Below are 18,759 nucleotides of genomic sequence, written 5' to 3'. Positions count from 1 at the left end.
CATGGGTGTTGAAAGGTGATAAAAACTTCACTTCATTTCTTAAGAAAAGAGAATGTTGATTTTTTTTTTTCCAAAGTGAAACTTGTGGAAGACAAATATTCTTACGGAAGGAACATTTGTGCTTTCTGGACAAAGATCAACCCTAGGCAGGGACTCTACAGTACACATTTGCAGAAATCTACATACGATGGGGGACACAGTCCCCTTACCAAGGAAATGACAGGAGTTAGAAATACAGTATATACTTGGAGTACCCTCTATCTAATCTTATATTCCAGTCTTTTGGTACTAGATATACTTGGGTAGTACCAAAGTTCAGCATGGACTGAGATCATTAGATATGTTATTTCAGTGTATAAACATATTTCTTCAACATCGCTTCTAACGTAAGAATTATATCACAATGACCACTTAATTTCAGTACCCTACTTGTTTCCCTAGGATCTCTCTATAGAAACGAATAGAGRAAAGGGCTCTTCTGAGACAAGATTCATTATCTGATTCACTCTCTCACTCCTCATTGATTAGGGAGCACAGGGAGATATATCTCCAAATTCAGGTCTCTAAATACAGGCAATATGAAGAGCTGTAAACAAAGTATCTTCTTACTAGGGTTGTAGGTAGGTGTGAGTCTTTGAAAATAAAATATATAATTTCAACCTAAACACTTAATTGGGCATAACTAGAAGGACTTCATCAGGAGAGRTCCAAAACTGTTGCAGTTAGGGGTTAGAATTAATATGTAGTTAAAATATGAGGAAAAGCTTTCATGACTCCTACCTCCAGCAAGCACCAGTGAAGCCTGCAGCTACTGTTATCTTTACTGCTACCTCACTTTCTTGAGCATAAAAATATGKAACACCAGGTATGTGCAAGTTTTTTTGACCTTGCTGAAAGTAGGGACCATTCTTAACCTTTTTGTGCTAGAACAAAAGCATGATTTGGAATGGCCAGACTCCTCAGATGCAATGCTATCCAAAGCAACAAGGACRTATGCTGATCACTTTTCCCACATCAGAGAAACTGTGTGATGTGAAGCTGGTGAGCTAAACAAGTTCCTAATGGAGCTTTCAGCGGGGAGACAACTCAGGTGGTCACCCAATGAAGGATGGCAGCAAGTGACAGGAAATAAGTGCTAAGGAGGTGCTTCACCTTCCGTGCAGTGGAGATAAACCTCTTGATTTATCACTCGTGCTTAAAACAGCTACTCTGGAGATAAGCACCACTACTCTCCTCAGTGGAGTAATGAATTTTCAGCTTATCCAATTTGACGAAAAATCGTCACTGCCACACTCCTCACAAGCCAGAGTTCACACACATATTGCTTGTGAACAGTGCAAATTCAGTAGAAGTGCTTCTTTCAGAGGTATTTAATATTGCCTTGTGGTTTATACTGAATTCCATATGGAAGAGAAAGAACAGAATATTTCTGCTTTGAACTTTCACAGCTTTTTCTGTCTCTAAAGTTCTCAAAAGATCACAAAATAGCAGCAAGCTTATCTTTCCTCCAAATCAAGATCTAGGAATATTTCTTACATGGCACCACCATTCATATGACAGATACAATATTTTCCTTTAATGTATGTATCCCTAGAATGTATGTGCTTGTATTAAGCATTTCTACRATTAACAAACAAGTGGAAAAAATAAAAAAACAACAACAAAAAGAAACGCACACATGAGATAATCAGAGCTTCCTGTACAGAAAGAGGCATTTTTTTTTTTATTTTGCAGTTGAAAAACAGTTTGGTTAAAAAGAAGTAATTATGAATACCAAGTCAGACACAAAAGAGAATAACTAATGATGGTGGTAATAAGAATAATAAAAAAGTAGCAGCTAAGTTTTAATTAACAGATACAGATAATTCTAAATATTGCTTTCTGAAACACAGCTGGTGAGTTAGTGGCTACTTCCTCTTGAATCAGAAGGCTTTGCAGTCTCACTTAACAGGGTGACTTGGCGACAACGGGAGTGACGAAGAAGAAGAGGGCAGAAGGAAGGGGTTCTTTTTATTCATGTGGTGTGGCAGTGCGTCAGGAAATGAGCTGACATAGAAAAATCTGAAGGAGCAGCACCAGTCCAGAGCTGTGGGTCCACAGGCCCTGGGGAAAGTGGAGAGACCCAACAGGACAGGACAAAAAGCAATGTATGTCATTTAACAAGGCAACTGGGGCAACCCATTTCTAGTCTTTGCCCAAGGCCCTCCCAGATACAGCACAGGTGCTGCTTTGGGCTCCCCTCCTCTCCTTGCTGTCCTGCCTTTATAGGCAGAAAGTACAGTCACCCAGGCTAATGAAGCAAGACAGYCTGCATAAGCCACCTCAACAAGCTGATCTGTATGGCCAGCAATCTGAATGAAGGAAATAAATCTCTAATTTACTTGCCAATTCTTGTTCAAATCTGGAACTAATTTCCTCCTGTATCTGCCCTCACAGGCAAAACCTTTGATTTCTCCAAAACATGCTCAAAAAAGGTAAGGATAAGAAGATCAAGGCACAGTCCAATAGAAAAAGTCCCAAATAAGATGCCATGGTTATCAGAAACTTGCAAGGTCATGTAAGTTTGTACAACAGATTAAAGATTCACCAAGGCAACTGCAAAAAGTATTGAAACTAAATATAATTGTCCCACCCCCTTACTATCTCCAGCCTACTGAAGAAGTCTCAAGGTCAACAGTAATGATTATTTGCCTTCTGGATAGCACAACACTGAAGGTATCTCTCTAGCTTTCCAACAACAATTTAATGGACCTGGGTTTTTTCACTGCACAACCCACAGATTTTTAAATAAGCATAGAGCTGCTWTGACCCAGTAAACTTGTGTTTAGGCAGAAAGTGCATTCAGATTACATAGAGTGCTTGTCTTGAGATATGTTGCCAAAATGTTTTGTTAGAAAAAAGCAACTTTTAGATMGTGGAACACTTACAGCTGGCCAAGTTCAGCCTTGTCTCCTTCCTATGCAGCCTTGCTCATTTTGGGTACCAATAATCTACCATGTTTTGACAGTTTTCAAATTCTGAGTTCAGTCCTCCTCCTTAGGTTTTATTACTACAATATACAAAGTCAGCCACTGCAGTCAGTGACCAGAAATTTTCACTCAATACTCACTCTGATTTCTATATGGAAACTCATGAGTTCTATAGGAACTCATAACAAAGCAGCTTAAACAACACGAAATTCAAAATGGACTCAAACTAAGCACAAGATACTCATTTTATGAAGAAGACTATTAGAAAAAAAGATTCTCCAGTTCTGCTGACTTGCAGATTTATTTTATTTATATAGGGAGTTTAAATCTGAAGATGACACATTTTCAGGTAATCTCAATATATTACATATTGGTCTCATATTTGAGCTCATTAAACAATGTCCATGTGCCTATTTTATCATAACTTAAAGCACAGAAGCAAGTAAAATAATCTAAACATCTCCCTCTGTTGACAAATGCAATTCTCAAAATCATCACTTCCAAGTACATAGTATTTCATATACACGGTCATATTATGAAGATGGAAAATAAGTAATGCTTCCTGTATGTTCACAACTCAAGCCAGGCAGGCATTTCTGAGCACACGTCTTTAAACAACATCTGTTTTCCTCCCCGAGGACWAGGGCTGACACCTGAGGCTAGACATTAACATCTCCCTATCCAGAGGTAGCAGGGGCAGAGTCCTGGCACGTGGTGGTTAGGAGTATCCACCCCACCGTGGGAGACACTGTCTGCCTGCCCAGGTTCAATATGTATCTCTAGAGAGGATTATCAGACTCCAGGACATTTAACTCTGGAGGTTGTAGGCTTGAACCACCTTAGGCAGAGGGAGCAAATGAATCTGCAGCTCTCTACATCAGAGATGTCTTTGAAAAGTAAGTCAGTGACTACAGCAGTCATGGCAAAGCTGTTTTAAGAAGATAGCATGGCATGCCTGCTCTTCACATAACCTGTCAGGTGTACACTTTTCTGCTGATATGTGCATTTRTAGATTCCTAGGAGGGGCCTGGGTTGGATCAGTCCTGCCAACACTGGGGCTTATCCACACATGCAGAGGAACAAGCCTGCCAGGCTCAGCTGCCCATCCTGGTAGGTCACAAATGAGCAGAGGTTTTCAGAGCTCTGGACCTGGGTTGAACTTTAGAATTCAATYGAAACTGATTTTTTCAGTTTCATTCCTAATTTGCCCTCCTGAACTACAATGAAGACTTAGCGCTTAGGTGTTCTTCTGATTAGTCAAATGTGGATCTTGGATGCCTGTTAAGACATCTGCATGCACAACCAGGGCAACAAGCATGTGTTATAAATGGAACACAAYGCAATTCTAGGCACAAAGGGCTTTGAACCACACACCAAATCCTTTCCAACAATTACTTTAAAAGAATTATTTCAGCTGCAAATATTAAGGTACAAACAAGCTGTTCAACAAGCTGTTCTTACAAGCAGCAAAACAAGTGAGGGCCTGGTTTTGCAGGGGCTTATATCATATTTCCCCTATCCTGTGTCTCCCTGGCCAGTGCTCCCGGCTCCTGTCCTTCCCCATCTCCCAGCAGCAGGCAACACAGAGGCCATACAGCCATATTCAGCTCCCTGGTCAGCCCTCGGCCCCCTCCTGAAATTGATACGGAGCTGCAATATGACTGTCTTTTCCTCGATGAGGACAATATTTTCTCCTCTAACCAGCCGCCACTCTGCACATCTTTGAGCTCTCCTCTTAGCTCCTCATTAAAGTAGGCTAAAATTGGTCCTGGGTTCAAATGTTAAYGGGAAGGCATTGACAGGGAGATGGCTGGGCAATGTGCCTGAAAAGTTTCCCTAGGGAACCAATGGCATTTATAACCAGAAAGATGTAAAAATGAAGACAAATAAACAACTGTACTCCTTCCCCACAAAAACTACCATCCCTTTTGAGAAGACAGGYTCGTAATATAACACTGTACTTTTGCACATATGGCAATATTTCTCACATTAGTGGCTGCAGTAAGATCCACAGGGATATTTTGCTGGTAAACAGAATCCATTTCCATCTTGTCTGCAGGTAAACACACTTATTTTCCAGTATGAGACAGACACCTGAATTCRGCTGCCTACATACACTTTTAGACAATTTCATGTGCTTTGAGTTTACAAGACCAGTAATACTTAAGGATTGATCATACGCAAAAATTACTGCGAGACAAGACAGACTGTGAATTTGCAACAGGAACTATCCATTGCACACACTCTCCCTTCATGTTAAGTGTAAAGTGACGTACACTATTTTCACCTCGCATTTATCACAGATAAGAAGAAACATCYCAGCTTATTCTGTGGCAGGTTTTGCATGGCTATCTTCTTAGCATGCATTAATCTATAAGTAGCACTACAGAGCTTCAGTTTGCCACACAAACACTAACTTGTTCAATCCCAATCCCTCTTTGAAGTGGAAGACTAATTGGAGAASTGCCTTGTGGTTACAAGTAGACACATAGGCCAGAGCCACAGATTTTGGTTTCAAAACTCTGAGCAAGCCACTTGACCTTCACACTTCATTTTTCCATGTCTGCAAAATAAGGACAGATGATAACTGCCTACCTCATGTAAATATTGCTAATTTCTGTACAATACTAGTGAACAGCCCTCACCATTTTACAGAGTGAGAACTGACAGCTGGCAAACAGAGTCAGGATCGCAACTCAACTTAACTGGCCCATCTTGTCTTTTATTCCTCATACCTCATATCATTAATTCTAATACTTGTGCTCAACATCCGGACTTAGCCTGTTGMACATGCTAGTCCTTGTTTTTCCAGAAGAAGAATTGTTCCTCATAAAAACAAAGATATATTTATTTTAACATCCTSGTACGTACTGCATATATATTCCTATTTATTGAGCCTCAGAAATGGTTTCCTTCAGAGGGATACTGAGAAGGTTTTCAAATACAAGTGTCTGCTGTTCTTATTTGAATAATACTTCCTTCTGTATTTTTCAGAGTTTCACTATCTCTGTACTATATATTATTTCATCAGTGAAGGATTACTGCATCATCTAAACTTTAAAGGACAGAGGAAGGTATTAGCAGCAGCCTTTATCAGCTTAGAAGAAAGAAAATGTTATGTGCAGGGCACTAGATTTCTGTCTGCAGATGTGAACCATTTTCCTGTCCAGATCCCATCCTGTCCTGTCCTGATCAGATCTCATGTAATGATCTGAAAAAAATGCAACTTCTGCTGCTTGTTGTCAAGTAGAGTGTGCAGAGGGACCTCATAATCAAGAAAATATGGCTGAAGGCAGCCCACCTCAAGCATACATACACAAATAAGGAAGTGCCCATGCRACAGCATGATGTGGAAAGCTCTTGCACTTTTTCTGGGAAATCAGCATGACTAGGGGCCTCCCTGAAGTGCCCATCCACTAATTCATGCAGCATGGGAAACAAACAGGAGGAAACAGAGATCTCTGTGCAGTTGCAGTGCTACGATCTCATTAGGATCCCAGAAACACCGTGGGACAGCTCATCTGGCTGGAGTACTGCCATGGATGGATACAGACTCTTTATGAAGAAAGGCTGGGATAGCAAGAAAGCGAAGCTTTCTTAGGCAAAAGAGCAGCAGGGATGCCTGGAGCTCTGCCTAGGGATGCACAGTGAGCCAGCTGAGAGCTCATGGGTCAGGATTAGTGGGCAGACAAACCTGGGCAACATTGTGATGGGTATCTGCCACAGACCTGGTCAGGAAATAGATGAGGTCACCTTCATACAATCAAAAGGAGCCTCAAACTTGCAGGCCTCGGTCCTCACGGGGGATTTGAACTACCCTGGTATCTGCTGGAAGGGCAGCTCAGCAGGGAGGTTTCTGAACTCCACTGATGACAACTTTCTGGCACAGGTGATCAAGGAGCCGACAAGGGTACATGTTCTGCTGGACCTCATACTCGCAAACAAGGAAGAATTGGGCAGGGATGTGAAGGCTGTGGGTAGCCTTGGCTGCAGTGACCATGAGATGGAGTTCAGGATCCTACAAGAAGGGACCAAGAGAAAAAGAAGGATTACAACCTTGGACATCAGGAGAGCAGATTTTGGAACATGTTTGGCACTGTTTATACATATCTAATGGAATGGGCTAAAATAGACATGGTYAGTGGTGCCCAGTAACAAGATGAGAGACAATGGGCACAAACTGAAACACACGAAATTCTAGCCGAACATAACAGAAAACTTTTTTACCATGAAGGTGATTGAGCACTGGCATAGATTGCCCAGAGAGGCTGTGGAATCTCAGTTCGTGGAAATATTCACAACCTGGCTGGACACTGTCCTGAGCAATCTGCTCTAGCCGATCTTGCTTTGAGCAGGTGGGTTGGGCCAGACAATCTCCAGAGGTCTCTCCCAAACTTAACTATTCTATGATTATATGAAACACGGGAAAATGAAATAACAGTTTAGTTTGTTTAGTGGACTAAATGCACTCACTCTTTGGGGAATTATCGAACTCCTACTTTGAGGAATAAAGTAACACTGAGGAATGTGAACACAGGACTGGGATAATAGAAGCAACGAACATGCCCACCTCACTACGAAAGCACAACGAAGCAGCACTTGGAAACGAGCACACATGGAGCTTCTGCTAGCTAGGCCACATGAAAAGATGGAAGGGACAGAGTACTGAAGTAGAGCACAGCAGAGTGCAAGAGAAGGCAAGGTGTCTGGACCGAACTGCAAAGCTTTTACTCATACTGAGGTAGGTTTGTTATACCATGTGGATACTGAAGGATGAACAAATCATCCATGATCATTGCTCATCCCCATGCGCAGAAATGGAAACGCTCCCTGACAGAGATGTTCAAAGACTCTTAGAAATGGCTATGCCACTGCAAGAGAGCTTTGCCTTGAGGAAAGAGCTCCTCAGGGACAAAACAACAATAAAGATATTGTGGAGGACTCCCAACAGCCAGCCTGCTAACCTGGCCTGCAATTTCACTGCAAAGAGGACAGATTGGATGACTCTACTCAAGCTGTGGAAGAGGCTGCAGTTAAACATACATACATTCTTACATATCTAAATGACAAAAAGGTGCCCAAGAAAAACCAGCAGATGCYTTGAGTTCAACGGAACAAGAACCAGTGAAGGTGATAACCACACTCAAGGCATTTTTTGGAAGCAGAATACCTTGGCGATATAGCGATGCCATATTTCACCAAACTTTGCTAAAATTTTAGAAAGAACTAAGAACCAAACAGAAAACAACAGAGGTCTTCAGGATGTAAGGTGTCACAAATCCCCACAGTTGGTGAGGGTTTAACCTAGCAGGAGACCACTAAGACAGCAGCTTTATTGCTTCCTAGTCCCTTCCCCTTTTTTTCAGTCACCTCTCAATATGACATTCCTTGATATCTGCCCCTTTACACTCCTGCTTCTGTCAAATTGTAACACCATTTATCTTCTGAAGAACAACTTCTCTCCCACTAAACTATCTGGCAGACAGTTTATCTCAGTGGTGATGCACTGATTTAAGTGGAACTACAGAAGTTTAAGCCAAGTAAGGATTTTGATACTGAATATAAAAATTTCTACTTCAGTATTGAAAATAAACAGAGTCCTTCCATGGAAGAATCCACCCCATTTACATTTGTTTGAAGTAGTATTATTTCAGATCAAACACATAGTACCTCTGCAATGATGCCCTAGATTACAGGCTTGAAAATAAGATTGTGTTCTAATTTAAAATATTCTTCTATTTCTTGGAAGTTCAAAGAAGGTTAGCTGTGGAGTAGAGTATCAACAGCTTAATTAGCATCCATTTAAAATTACTGTCTTACCATTTGCCCCCAAACCAACTTTTTACAGTTTTSTCTGGGTACACCCACCACCACAGTAATGCATCTCAATTCTACTGTAAAATTAGATGTTTCTTAGCTAACTACAGACAGAGCTCATGAACAATTCCAGGAAGGCAAGGCAGTGGCAAGCAGGGAAGGACCAAGGCCAGACGCACAAAGTATGGCATCTAATCCATCCTTTGCAATTGTGACAAATGTACTATTTATCACAACATGCTCTTCCCCAGAGAAAGTCAGTATCGTCCACTGAACTGATTTTGACATAGAAAACGTGCGGAGTTAGGTCTCCAATTAGACATCCCCAGCTCTGCCAAAGTAGCCTCAAGTTGTGTTTTAAATACAACTGCCCCCCCTTCTGGCCAATAAGCACTCCCAAAAGTGTTTTCATAAAACATTTCAAGTTAATTTTCAAATACAATTTATACAAGTTAATTACTCTTGTTTTAGGATACAAATTCTCAGCAAAAGCACGCAATTTCCATGAAGTTTCTGAACAGTTCTACATTTGCTTATGAAAAAAAATGAATAATTTTCTTTGCCTGATGTAATGAKGTATTATGGGCTAAATATGTTCAGTCACCCATTATTCAGGATAATGGGAAGATTATAACAATTCYGACAAAAGAAAGCTATGGCTATTACTAGTTATCTCAGGACCAGGCTTCCTGCAAGCCTCCAGACCCAAAGGGTTTATTTGGTCAGGAGTGGTGCCAGCTCAGAGAACATAAATGATATAGCAACATCAGCACAGTGCTCTGCCACAGCAGGCGAAATGTTTTTCGACCCAAATGAGGYTGTGTACAAACCTCTTAGGTGGGTAATCACTGGGCTAGTTAGCCCTTGTTTAGATAATCAGATCACTGATAAAAGTTAGGTAAATGGACATTATGATGCTCAATACCTAAATTTAGGACYTGGAAGAAAGCCCACCAAAGGTAGGATAAGGGCTGTTATACTGGTGGTGACATGTAAAACTATCAGGTATTCACACCAGTGGGCTGCTATAAATTCGTCTACTCCTACTAGCCGCATCTTTCAAGTTGCTTCCTTTCTTAGTCACACCTATATTGAAAATGGCCATTACAGTTTCTAGTCACCTCCTTCCTTCTTCAGAAGGCAGTGAAGAGCATGAGACAACAAAGCCCTTCTGTAGCCCTTTAGCACCGCCCCTTCTAAYGGGTCAGGGATGTGAATGAACACAAAAGCTGAAAAAAACCCAAGGTTTTGTGCACATCAATAGCTACTCTGAAGACTGCTGCTGGTATAAAAAGCAGTCATTAAAATGTTTGTAAATGTCTTTTCAAAATAAATCTCACAAATGCTAAAAATATCTGTTTTCATGCCATTTGGATAACAACTTCAGTAAAAGGACAACAAGCTGTGAATGAGAAATGTGAATGTGCCTTCTGTACAAGTTAGTTTTTTTCATTCAGGACTAGCATACATTTCAAAAAAGCACACTATGGCTTTCCTCCTGTCTTTCTGGTTAAAGGAAGCTTTATTTCAACATAGTTCCTTGTATTATTTTCCTGACATAGAAATGCTAAATAAGAATATTAAAGAGTTGTTTTTCAAATAATTTCCTCTAATTGATACAGTAATAAAGACAGAATAGAAAATACCTCCACAAGCAATGCCACAGTTTAGTGAAGCCTCAATGAAAATTCATGGTAGAAATGAAACCTGAACAACATTGAAAGGCATAATCTACCTGTGGTGTGCGCATATTTCATACCAATAGCTTCCTGGCTTTTTAGAGCAATGCTAGCAAACAAAAGAACTAAACCATTAATTAAAACAAAACAAAACAAAAAAATCCTCAMAGGTCTGTGTGACAAAATTTGATACAGTGGACAAATTGTTRATTATCTGTATCCTCACCTTCAACACATCAATAAGGAGATGTACTAAACTGCCTAAGTGGCAAATCTCATATTTAAATCAAAAAGATGGTTACTCTTGTGAATTCAACACATCTGCAGAGCCAGACCATGGTCTGATACMTCATATTTTACATATCCATACAGTTAATTTTAGTTAGTCCTATGAAGTTCTCTTCTTTGTACTTGTTACAATTCTTCTATTAGAAAAATTAAGTAACAAAAAGTATGAAAATGTCAAAATACCTGATTAATTATCTGTTGTTGCAATTTTTCTCCAGACACTGAAAGAGAATGAAAATAATTAGTTTGTACATATTTTAATGAATACAAACATACACACATGCTACAAAAATGGTGAAGTCAAAAAAAAGAAATCAAACAGGTTCTAGTTAAACAGCAGAGTTTACCAAGTGTAAATGACTTGGAAAAACCTTCAAAATGGAAATCCACTTAAAGTGGTGAAAGTGAAAGCAACTCATCTTCTTCAAGATGTTATAAAAAGACGGCTGAGCTAGGAAGCCAGGCTTACTAGCCTGGTACCCCACAAGGCATTACAACATTCAAAGTTAAGAAAACAAATTTCAAACATGCACAAAGAAGCCCCTCAAGTAACTTTGCAAGGAATATGTGACTGAGACGTTGGCAGCATCCAGCTCCTGATCTGACCATCTGAGGAGAAGAGTGGCCTCTGCAGTTAATGGCGATACCAGTTTGTGTGTGCGTGACGACTGAAGTCAGCCACCAGCTGGCTAAAAGAAGAAATCCTCCCCTGACAATCCGGCACAAAGTGGCGAGTTGAATTATGGCCTTGCTCACTCATCCTGGCTGCCTTCTGCAGCGGTGCTCAGCACTGTTGACACGACCAAAGCCTCGGCAGAACACTGCTTTTCCTACAACCACCCGCGACCCTATGAGCAATGACGTCCCAATCCTATTCTTTCCTTTCCGATCCAAAAGGACAGCGCTCTGGCCTCATTAACTGCTACCACGCAGTAGCTGGTGGAAGAGCAGCTGGTTTCAATTACTCTCCCTTTGCTATYGGAGACCATCAGCACATATTGGGGAAAGTCAGGAATTTCACACTTACCTATCCAGATAGGTCTACATGTATCCATCAGAGTGTTTTGGGGTAATAACGATAGGATGCTGTTTACAACCTGTCAGTGTCACTATTAACTGGCAGAGGAGCCTATTTCTGCATAGCCCTGGTGGCCGCCTCTTTCAGGACTGAAAATGTTGCTCCATTTCAACAGAATTTCATTGTACTRCTGTGTATGGCATAAGATACAGTTTTTAAAAATCATCTTCTCTACTGGTTCCCAAGAATACGCTTCTTAAGGAAAGCATTAYAGATGATTTAGATAAAGGTAATCACTGCAGGCTATCTTATAAGATGGTCTCTTATGATAATTATTTCCTCCATGCTTGTGTTGTGTTTTTGTTTGCTAAATATAAAAATAATGCTTTTCTGTCTCCAAGAAAAAAATAAAGAAATATCATTGAGGGGAGATTTCCCCGAAAGTATTCCCTTGTTCACTAAGATCATATTTGAGAGTAATGGAATTTATTCTTATAACTAATTTTTTAACCAAATAGATTGTTGGTAATAGAAGATTAAAGGAATATGTGTTTTTAGCATTCTCTAATGATATACAAGTTGCTAGGAAAGCAGARTGTTTGAAATCTCTGGTTAGATCAACACTATTTTGCTCAAAGGTTTGTGGACTTTGAATACTGATGCTTTCCTGTTTCCCAGTACATTTGTTTTTAGGCTATTTTGATTCACTTTAAAGGAATTTTAATAACTTTCTGTTGACAGCATGGACAGCTGGTCTTGAGAATTAGTGAAAATTCACTTGTTGACTGAGGAAGGAAGTGACATCAATGAGTTTCTAAAGTCAGCCCAGAGGGAGAAGTGAGCTCTGCAAGAGTAGCCTTACATGCCATTGTATTTACAGTCATGCCTCAAGATGCAAATTGCAATATCAATCAAACCTGTGGTTTCTACCTCAGACAAATATAAAAATGAACAAAAAGACTSGGAAAGACCTTTCTGACCATTGCTGACACTGTTAAGGAAAATGTGAAGAATTTATGGCATCATTCTTAGTTCTTTTTTTTTGTTGATTTAAGTACAACAGTACCAAYGAAAAAGCAGTTGCCTAAGTGTAGGATAAACTAGTAATGATGACATGGGTTAAACAGGACAGAGATTGACCAGCCAGTTAAAGATAGAAAGGAGATCAAATTCAAGGGCACCAGCAAACTGACTACTTATTCTCCATTTATTCACTACATGACCCTTGTCCTCATCAGAACAACTCAATGAATCTGGTAAAGTCAGCAGTTCACTCAGAAGAGGCTGAGGTCCGTAATAAGAGATACAGCGAATTAAGGTGGATATACATTGGCACCTTTTATCATGAAGCCTGCAAAATACTGGTGTGTACCGTACTTTTGTTTTAAGGACAAAAACTACAAAAAAGTGCAAAACCCCCACGAACACACAAAACAATACTTTCTTCTTCCTTAGCATCAATAAAAGTCTCTTATTTCTCTCTTCCTCATTGACAATAGATTATTATCAAGTTTGAAAGAGATAATCCTTTGAAACTAGCAACTACGAAATAAAAATGTCCCTTCAGAACTCACCTTAAGCAAAAAAGAAAAAAAAGGGGGGGGGGGGATTTTAAAAGGACTAAGAATGCTGTATCTTAACATGGATCCTTAAAGGATTTGGCACTCCACAGCAAACACACAGAACTGAGAGGAGTTTCAACTTTTGGCTGACAACAACCGTGGAYGAAGGCGGCTTTGCTACTGACACTAACTGCAACTTCTTCTCCTGCCACCCCCCCCGTTTTAATTCCCTGTTTACTCATACAGCAAATAGTCACTAATCTGTAATTTATATATGACACACTCATTTTTGAGAAGAATGTTTCTGTTTATGTGCCTTGTCATTTCTAAGCCAGCCTGCTAGCATTCAGTAGAAGCACTGGAGGAGTTCCACTAGAGAGACAGCTCCAGACTCAAAGAATATGAGGCAATTTGACCAAAATATTCACAATATGCTAGCCAGTCCCACAAGCAACACCTGGATTAGTCTCAAGATATTCACACCATTCTTGAAATGTACCAGAAGTTTCATTACTTGTAGACCTACACACACTAAGTTCAACTTTTATACCAGTTTCTCCAGAGCCATTGTGGTGGCAGCTCATGCAAGATGAATGAATGCATGAACATCAAACTAATTGGGAGATTTACTGCCATCTGGAAATTCATATGGAAGTTGCACAGCAGGTAGCCCATGTAGTCCAAAAGCACATCTTCCACAAATCAGTTTACATGTGAACGGATTGTTCTCCTCCTATATTTTAACTACTATATTAAAAATTGTTTTTTCTACCTGTCATACGGCAAAATCAGCTCAATAGTGCCATCTGACAAGACTTGAGAATAAAATCAAATCAGAAGGCCTTAATCATAGACAACCATGTACCAATGATACATTTAGTCAAAATACATGTATTTACCAGCACAAAGATTCTTGTTGGTTGAGACTCTACTCTCCTGACACTCTAACTGAGGCTAAACTGATGCAACTTTGGAATCCTGAGCTGGAGAAACAAGCCCATTGTTTGTAACCCCAAATTTATCTCTAGTGATTTGCATGTTAAGTAACTCTAAAGTAATGTCTCTCCATCCACAAAAAATGTAAAATAATACCTTGGTTTGGTTTTGGATAGTTGAAATAAATGGCCTCATCGGGTTGACCTCAAGCTATATCACTTAAGAAAAAAACATTTACAACAAACATTCTTTTAAGGATTTCTCTGTATTTTCATTCACTAATTAGTACACTAATTCCTGTTTCCAGGGCATCAACATCCTGTTTCCAGGGTTTTCAATTCTTTGCTTTCTTCTTATAATACAGAAAATTACCTTAGTGAGAGAATAATGCATGCTTTATAATGTACCTGACCAATGCAAGACACAAGAGCATGTCACAACTGATGCTGTCACGAGGAACTGCAACGTGGACTCCTCAGCCTTACAAGTACAACCTACACAGAGAACACCACATAATTAAGCACACTATGTCCTGCTTACCTCCATACAAAGGAATGTGATATTTGTGCAGGTTTACAGATTAATCTGCTGTAATTCTTTTGAATGTTAAACTACTTCCAGCTCAAATATAATTCAGATCACCAGGTACAAAAGATTCAGATTGGAAATACAAGTACAAACAGAACAAATAACAACTTGATGCTGTTTCTTATGTCCAAGTAGTTGGATACATCAGGGAACAAACATGCTGTCAAAATCCTTCAGTATATAGCAAAAGAAAGAAAAAAAAAAAGTTTCATTTCAAAAGGTGAAAAAGTACTACTGCATTTAATTAGGGTGTAAAATCCTTTTAAACGTACTGGTCTGCCAATTTATGTGACGTGACTGCTGCAAGTCCTAGGAACAAGGGKTTTCTTTTTTTCCAAAAATCAAGTCTCAATTTATACCTTAAAACATTATCATCAACATCAATAAAGAGAATGAGGTGGAATAAAAGGTTTGGTTCTTTAAGTCTTCAAATAATCCTACCAATATTTTTAGCATGAAGAGAAGGCAGGGGAAGAACAGGAATTCCGTGTTTGTGTCCCTGTTCCCAGTGTCTGAGGATTTCCAACCAGAAAGAGAAAAATGGGGAAAATCCCAGAAGGCAAGGGAGACCCTCAGCACATGAAAAAGCTCAGTTTTCCTCTGCAACAGCCATGATCGCTTTCCTACAAGTGGGAATGGCAATACAAGGAAATCAGCTTTGGGGAAGAAATCTGATATTCTAATATCAGTTTAATTTTGTGTTTCCAGTTTGTGGACGGACACACTAAGAGCTTTTGACTTTATTTTTATTAATCTAAACACAAGAGACCTATGTGGTTGTGATCCATCCTATTTTCATTACTGATTTCCTAATCTATCAGAGTAGTTTCTCAAGAGTGGAAAGAAACCAAAGCATCCATTCATGACCAACTTCTGCAGCTCTTCCCAGTGGCCGCAGGGCCAGAGGACAAAGCAGTAAGGTTTATTTTTCAGACTCATAAAAAATTTGTGTCACCCCTTCCTAGTTAAGTAGCCTGTAATTTGGAACGTAAAGACTCTAAAATATTTAAAGACAGAACCAAATATTTCCTGTAAATTAATCACAGAATCTCCACAAACACGATGCAACACAACTCCTTCAGATATGCGCAGCATTTACGTCCTTTTTCTAACACGGAATCCAGAAAACTGAAACTGCTTATTTATAGTACTACCTTCAAAACCTACTTTAACTTACTTTTGCACCTTTGCACTAATTATGCAACTGAATATGATTACAGTGGCCCACAATGCATTAATCACATCTTCATGGTATTGCATAATCCTCCTCAGTTGTCACAACGCCAACTCGTAAGTTGCCCTGGCAGTAGGAAACATAAAAAGAAACCCAAGTTGATACTGATTGAACCAAATGAAGGAAAGTTGGCCATCTCAAAACACTGAAATTCTCACAGCATTCCAAGRTCTCCTCAGCTAATTTTTCATGATTACTTTTGATATGAAAACAGACCTTTAATTGTCAATCTCTAATAAGGATGCAGAACTGTTCCCTGGGTGGTTCAAAGGACCCTGGGAAACCAAACACTTATGAAAGCTCTAGTAGCCAAACATCTTGTGCTGATTAACATACACCATTCAGCTTCCATCTAAAGCAGTAATAAAAAAATAAAAAGGGGGGGGGAGGGGAATGCTCTTGGTCTAACAAAAAAACATTAGTTTTAATAGGATTGAAGGCCCTCATTCATCAATTCTTTCGGGCATAAAAAGGTCGAGAGGGTGCAATTCTGTTTTAAAAAGCTATGCCTCAGCCAAATTCTCCATTGACTAACATTGTGTATATAATCACACTTAAGACAAGGAAATGTTAGAATATAAATTAGTTTATAATTTGGAGTTTTACCTGCCCTCTCCCTCATCAGCATTGACAAGTATTTCCAAATGATTCAGCATTTTCTTTCGACCAGCACTGCCAGTATGCCCGCTACCTGAATTAGCAGGAAGTTCTAGAAACTAGAACTAGTTTCTAGAACTTCTAGAAAGTTGCATTTTATTACCTGTTGAAAGGGAAGGCAAAGGTTTGTCACTGTGTTCCTTTAAGGATGGAATATTTGAGATAATGGAAGCATGCCAGGCAGCATATTTCATTTTAACATTAGTACAATATTGATATGGTGCTTTGGATGGTTTCCAGCTGAACATCATGTGTATTTTCAATGCCTATTGGCATTCATCCTGTATCTAGCAACAAAAACAGTTTGTTTCAATTTGGTTTAGAACTTAGTATTCAACTGCTTGCAAATGTTTTCTGTTGTATTTAACTACTTCATGCCTTTTTTGGATCCCTGCTCTCTTAAGCAACAAATCATAGATTCCTAGTCATCTGCAATTAGGCAGGCAAAGATTAGTTAATTTTGGYTCAGTAGATGACTACATTTCTTCAAACTTCACCACAATACATTCCCAATCCTATGGTAAGGACTGCCTCAGCTCTCATGCTGCTAACTGCAAGTCCCACTGCTTTTCCATTTGAAAACCCATGGACCAGCAGTCTCCATTTTCATGTTGCCAGCTACATCAATGCTGCTTTATACTATGATYGTTTAGAGGAAAGGTCAAATAATCTGTTAAAATGCTTTCCTGACTACRCTCCCATGTTAAGCTCAACTGCTTATGTGGCTATCTTCCACAAAATAGATTTCTGGGCTTTGACTCAAAAGAAGTTACTTCCACCTGTCCAACAGGTCCATGGTAGCTTCCTATATTAAGGCTTTCTCTTCGTGTTAAATGAAGGATGATTAACCCAGATTTCTTCCATTGAAGGAAAACTATCTGGCTTTTAGTACAAAAAGAGTAAGGTAAGAGCTCCTCTACAGGAAAAGACTATGGAGATCAACTAGGGCATGTGCACTTACATACTCACAGACCCCATACAGAAATAAAGCTAAGGACATATACACTGCTACTGCTTTAAGGCAGCTCAGACTCTGCTCTGCACTGACATTAGGGCTAAAACTTTGCAGCAGTTTGGCTTTGGTTTTGGTTCCCGCTTGGTTTCTGTCCGCATTAAGAACATATGGCTGCCCCCACCCAGAGGAGGAACGTGACTGCAGTTGAAATTTGCAGTCACATTAACTCTGYTGAGGCAAAGCCACACAGAGCCATGATTTTCATTATGGTGTACCCTAGAGAGGGTCAGCTATCAGTCTGTCACTTTTTGTAAGGATAGTCTGAAATCTGGCTCTGAAACACACCATCTCCACATAAACTTAATTTGAACAGCCTGGAAATGGTTGATGAAGATAAAGACATCAGAGCCAAAGGCAAGCACCACACAAGCTTCTATGGGGTTATGCCTACAGAGCCTTTCCTTTGACTCATCTGCAAGGACAGCTGCACCATAAACAGCAGCAAAGCTCCTCTGGTCTGAATCAGACGCAGAGAGATGCAAGATGTGCATGCAGCAAGTCCACACATAGATGGAAAATGCAGCTTCTTGGCATTAATTACAAAATAGACTACCACAGCAGAGTCTCCATGGGAAGCCTTAGTCTATAGTTTCTGTATTTCAGAAATRAGAGAGATGAATTTTCTATACAACATAAGGCCAGGAAGTAACCAGTGGTGATGAAACCAAACACTCTTGCAATTTACTGCTCTCTCTGAGTTATGGCTATATTAACAAACGGTATTTGTCTGAATCTGCCACTTTTTTTGTTTAAGGTCTAAATGTGCTACTTTAAAGCTTGCTCCTAGAACACTGACTCAAATAACTTCACTGAAAGTGTTCCATTTGGAAGTAAAATATTCTCCAATAAGAATCTRACTCTTGCACACTGAAAAATGCTGCTCACACTTAGGAGGAAGATTATATGCAAGACAATCCTGTAGGTAAAGAATAAGGGGAAAAGGAAAGGTGGCAGCAAGTAGTCCTTTGAAATTGAAAATTAACAACTGTAAAACTA

At 39.7% G+C, this 18,759-nt stretch overlaps 1 protein-coding gene across 2 annotated transcripts in view; it reads right to left on the bottom strand.

Moving 5' to 3' along the window:
- Positions 1-18,759, bottom strand: part of CHST9 (carbohydrate sulfotransferase 9) — an 84,245-nt gene that overhangs the window by 6,181 nt on the left and 59,305 nt on the right. For both annotated transcript variants that reach the window (XM_085314343.1, XM_085314342.1), the window contains exon 4: positions 10,937-10,974. In XM_085314343.1, coding sequence (XP_085170469.1) covers positions 10,937-10,974 — 38 coding nt within the window. The remainder of the gene's footprint in view (positions 1-10,936; positions 10,975-18,759) is intronic.

The sequence above is a fragment of the Rhea americana genome, unplaced genomic scaffold (genome assembly GCF_003343005.1).
Source record: "Rhea americana isolate MKP2758 unplaced genomic scaffold, rheAme1 scaffold_40, whole genome shotgun sequence".
In the NCBI taxonomy this organism is placed as follows: domain Eukaryota; kingdom Metazoa; phylum Chordata; class Aves; order Rheiformes; family Rheidae; genus Rhea; species Rhea americana.
This window is presented reverse-complemented; position numbering and strand designations above follow the sequence as displayed.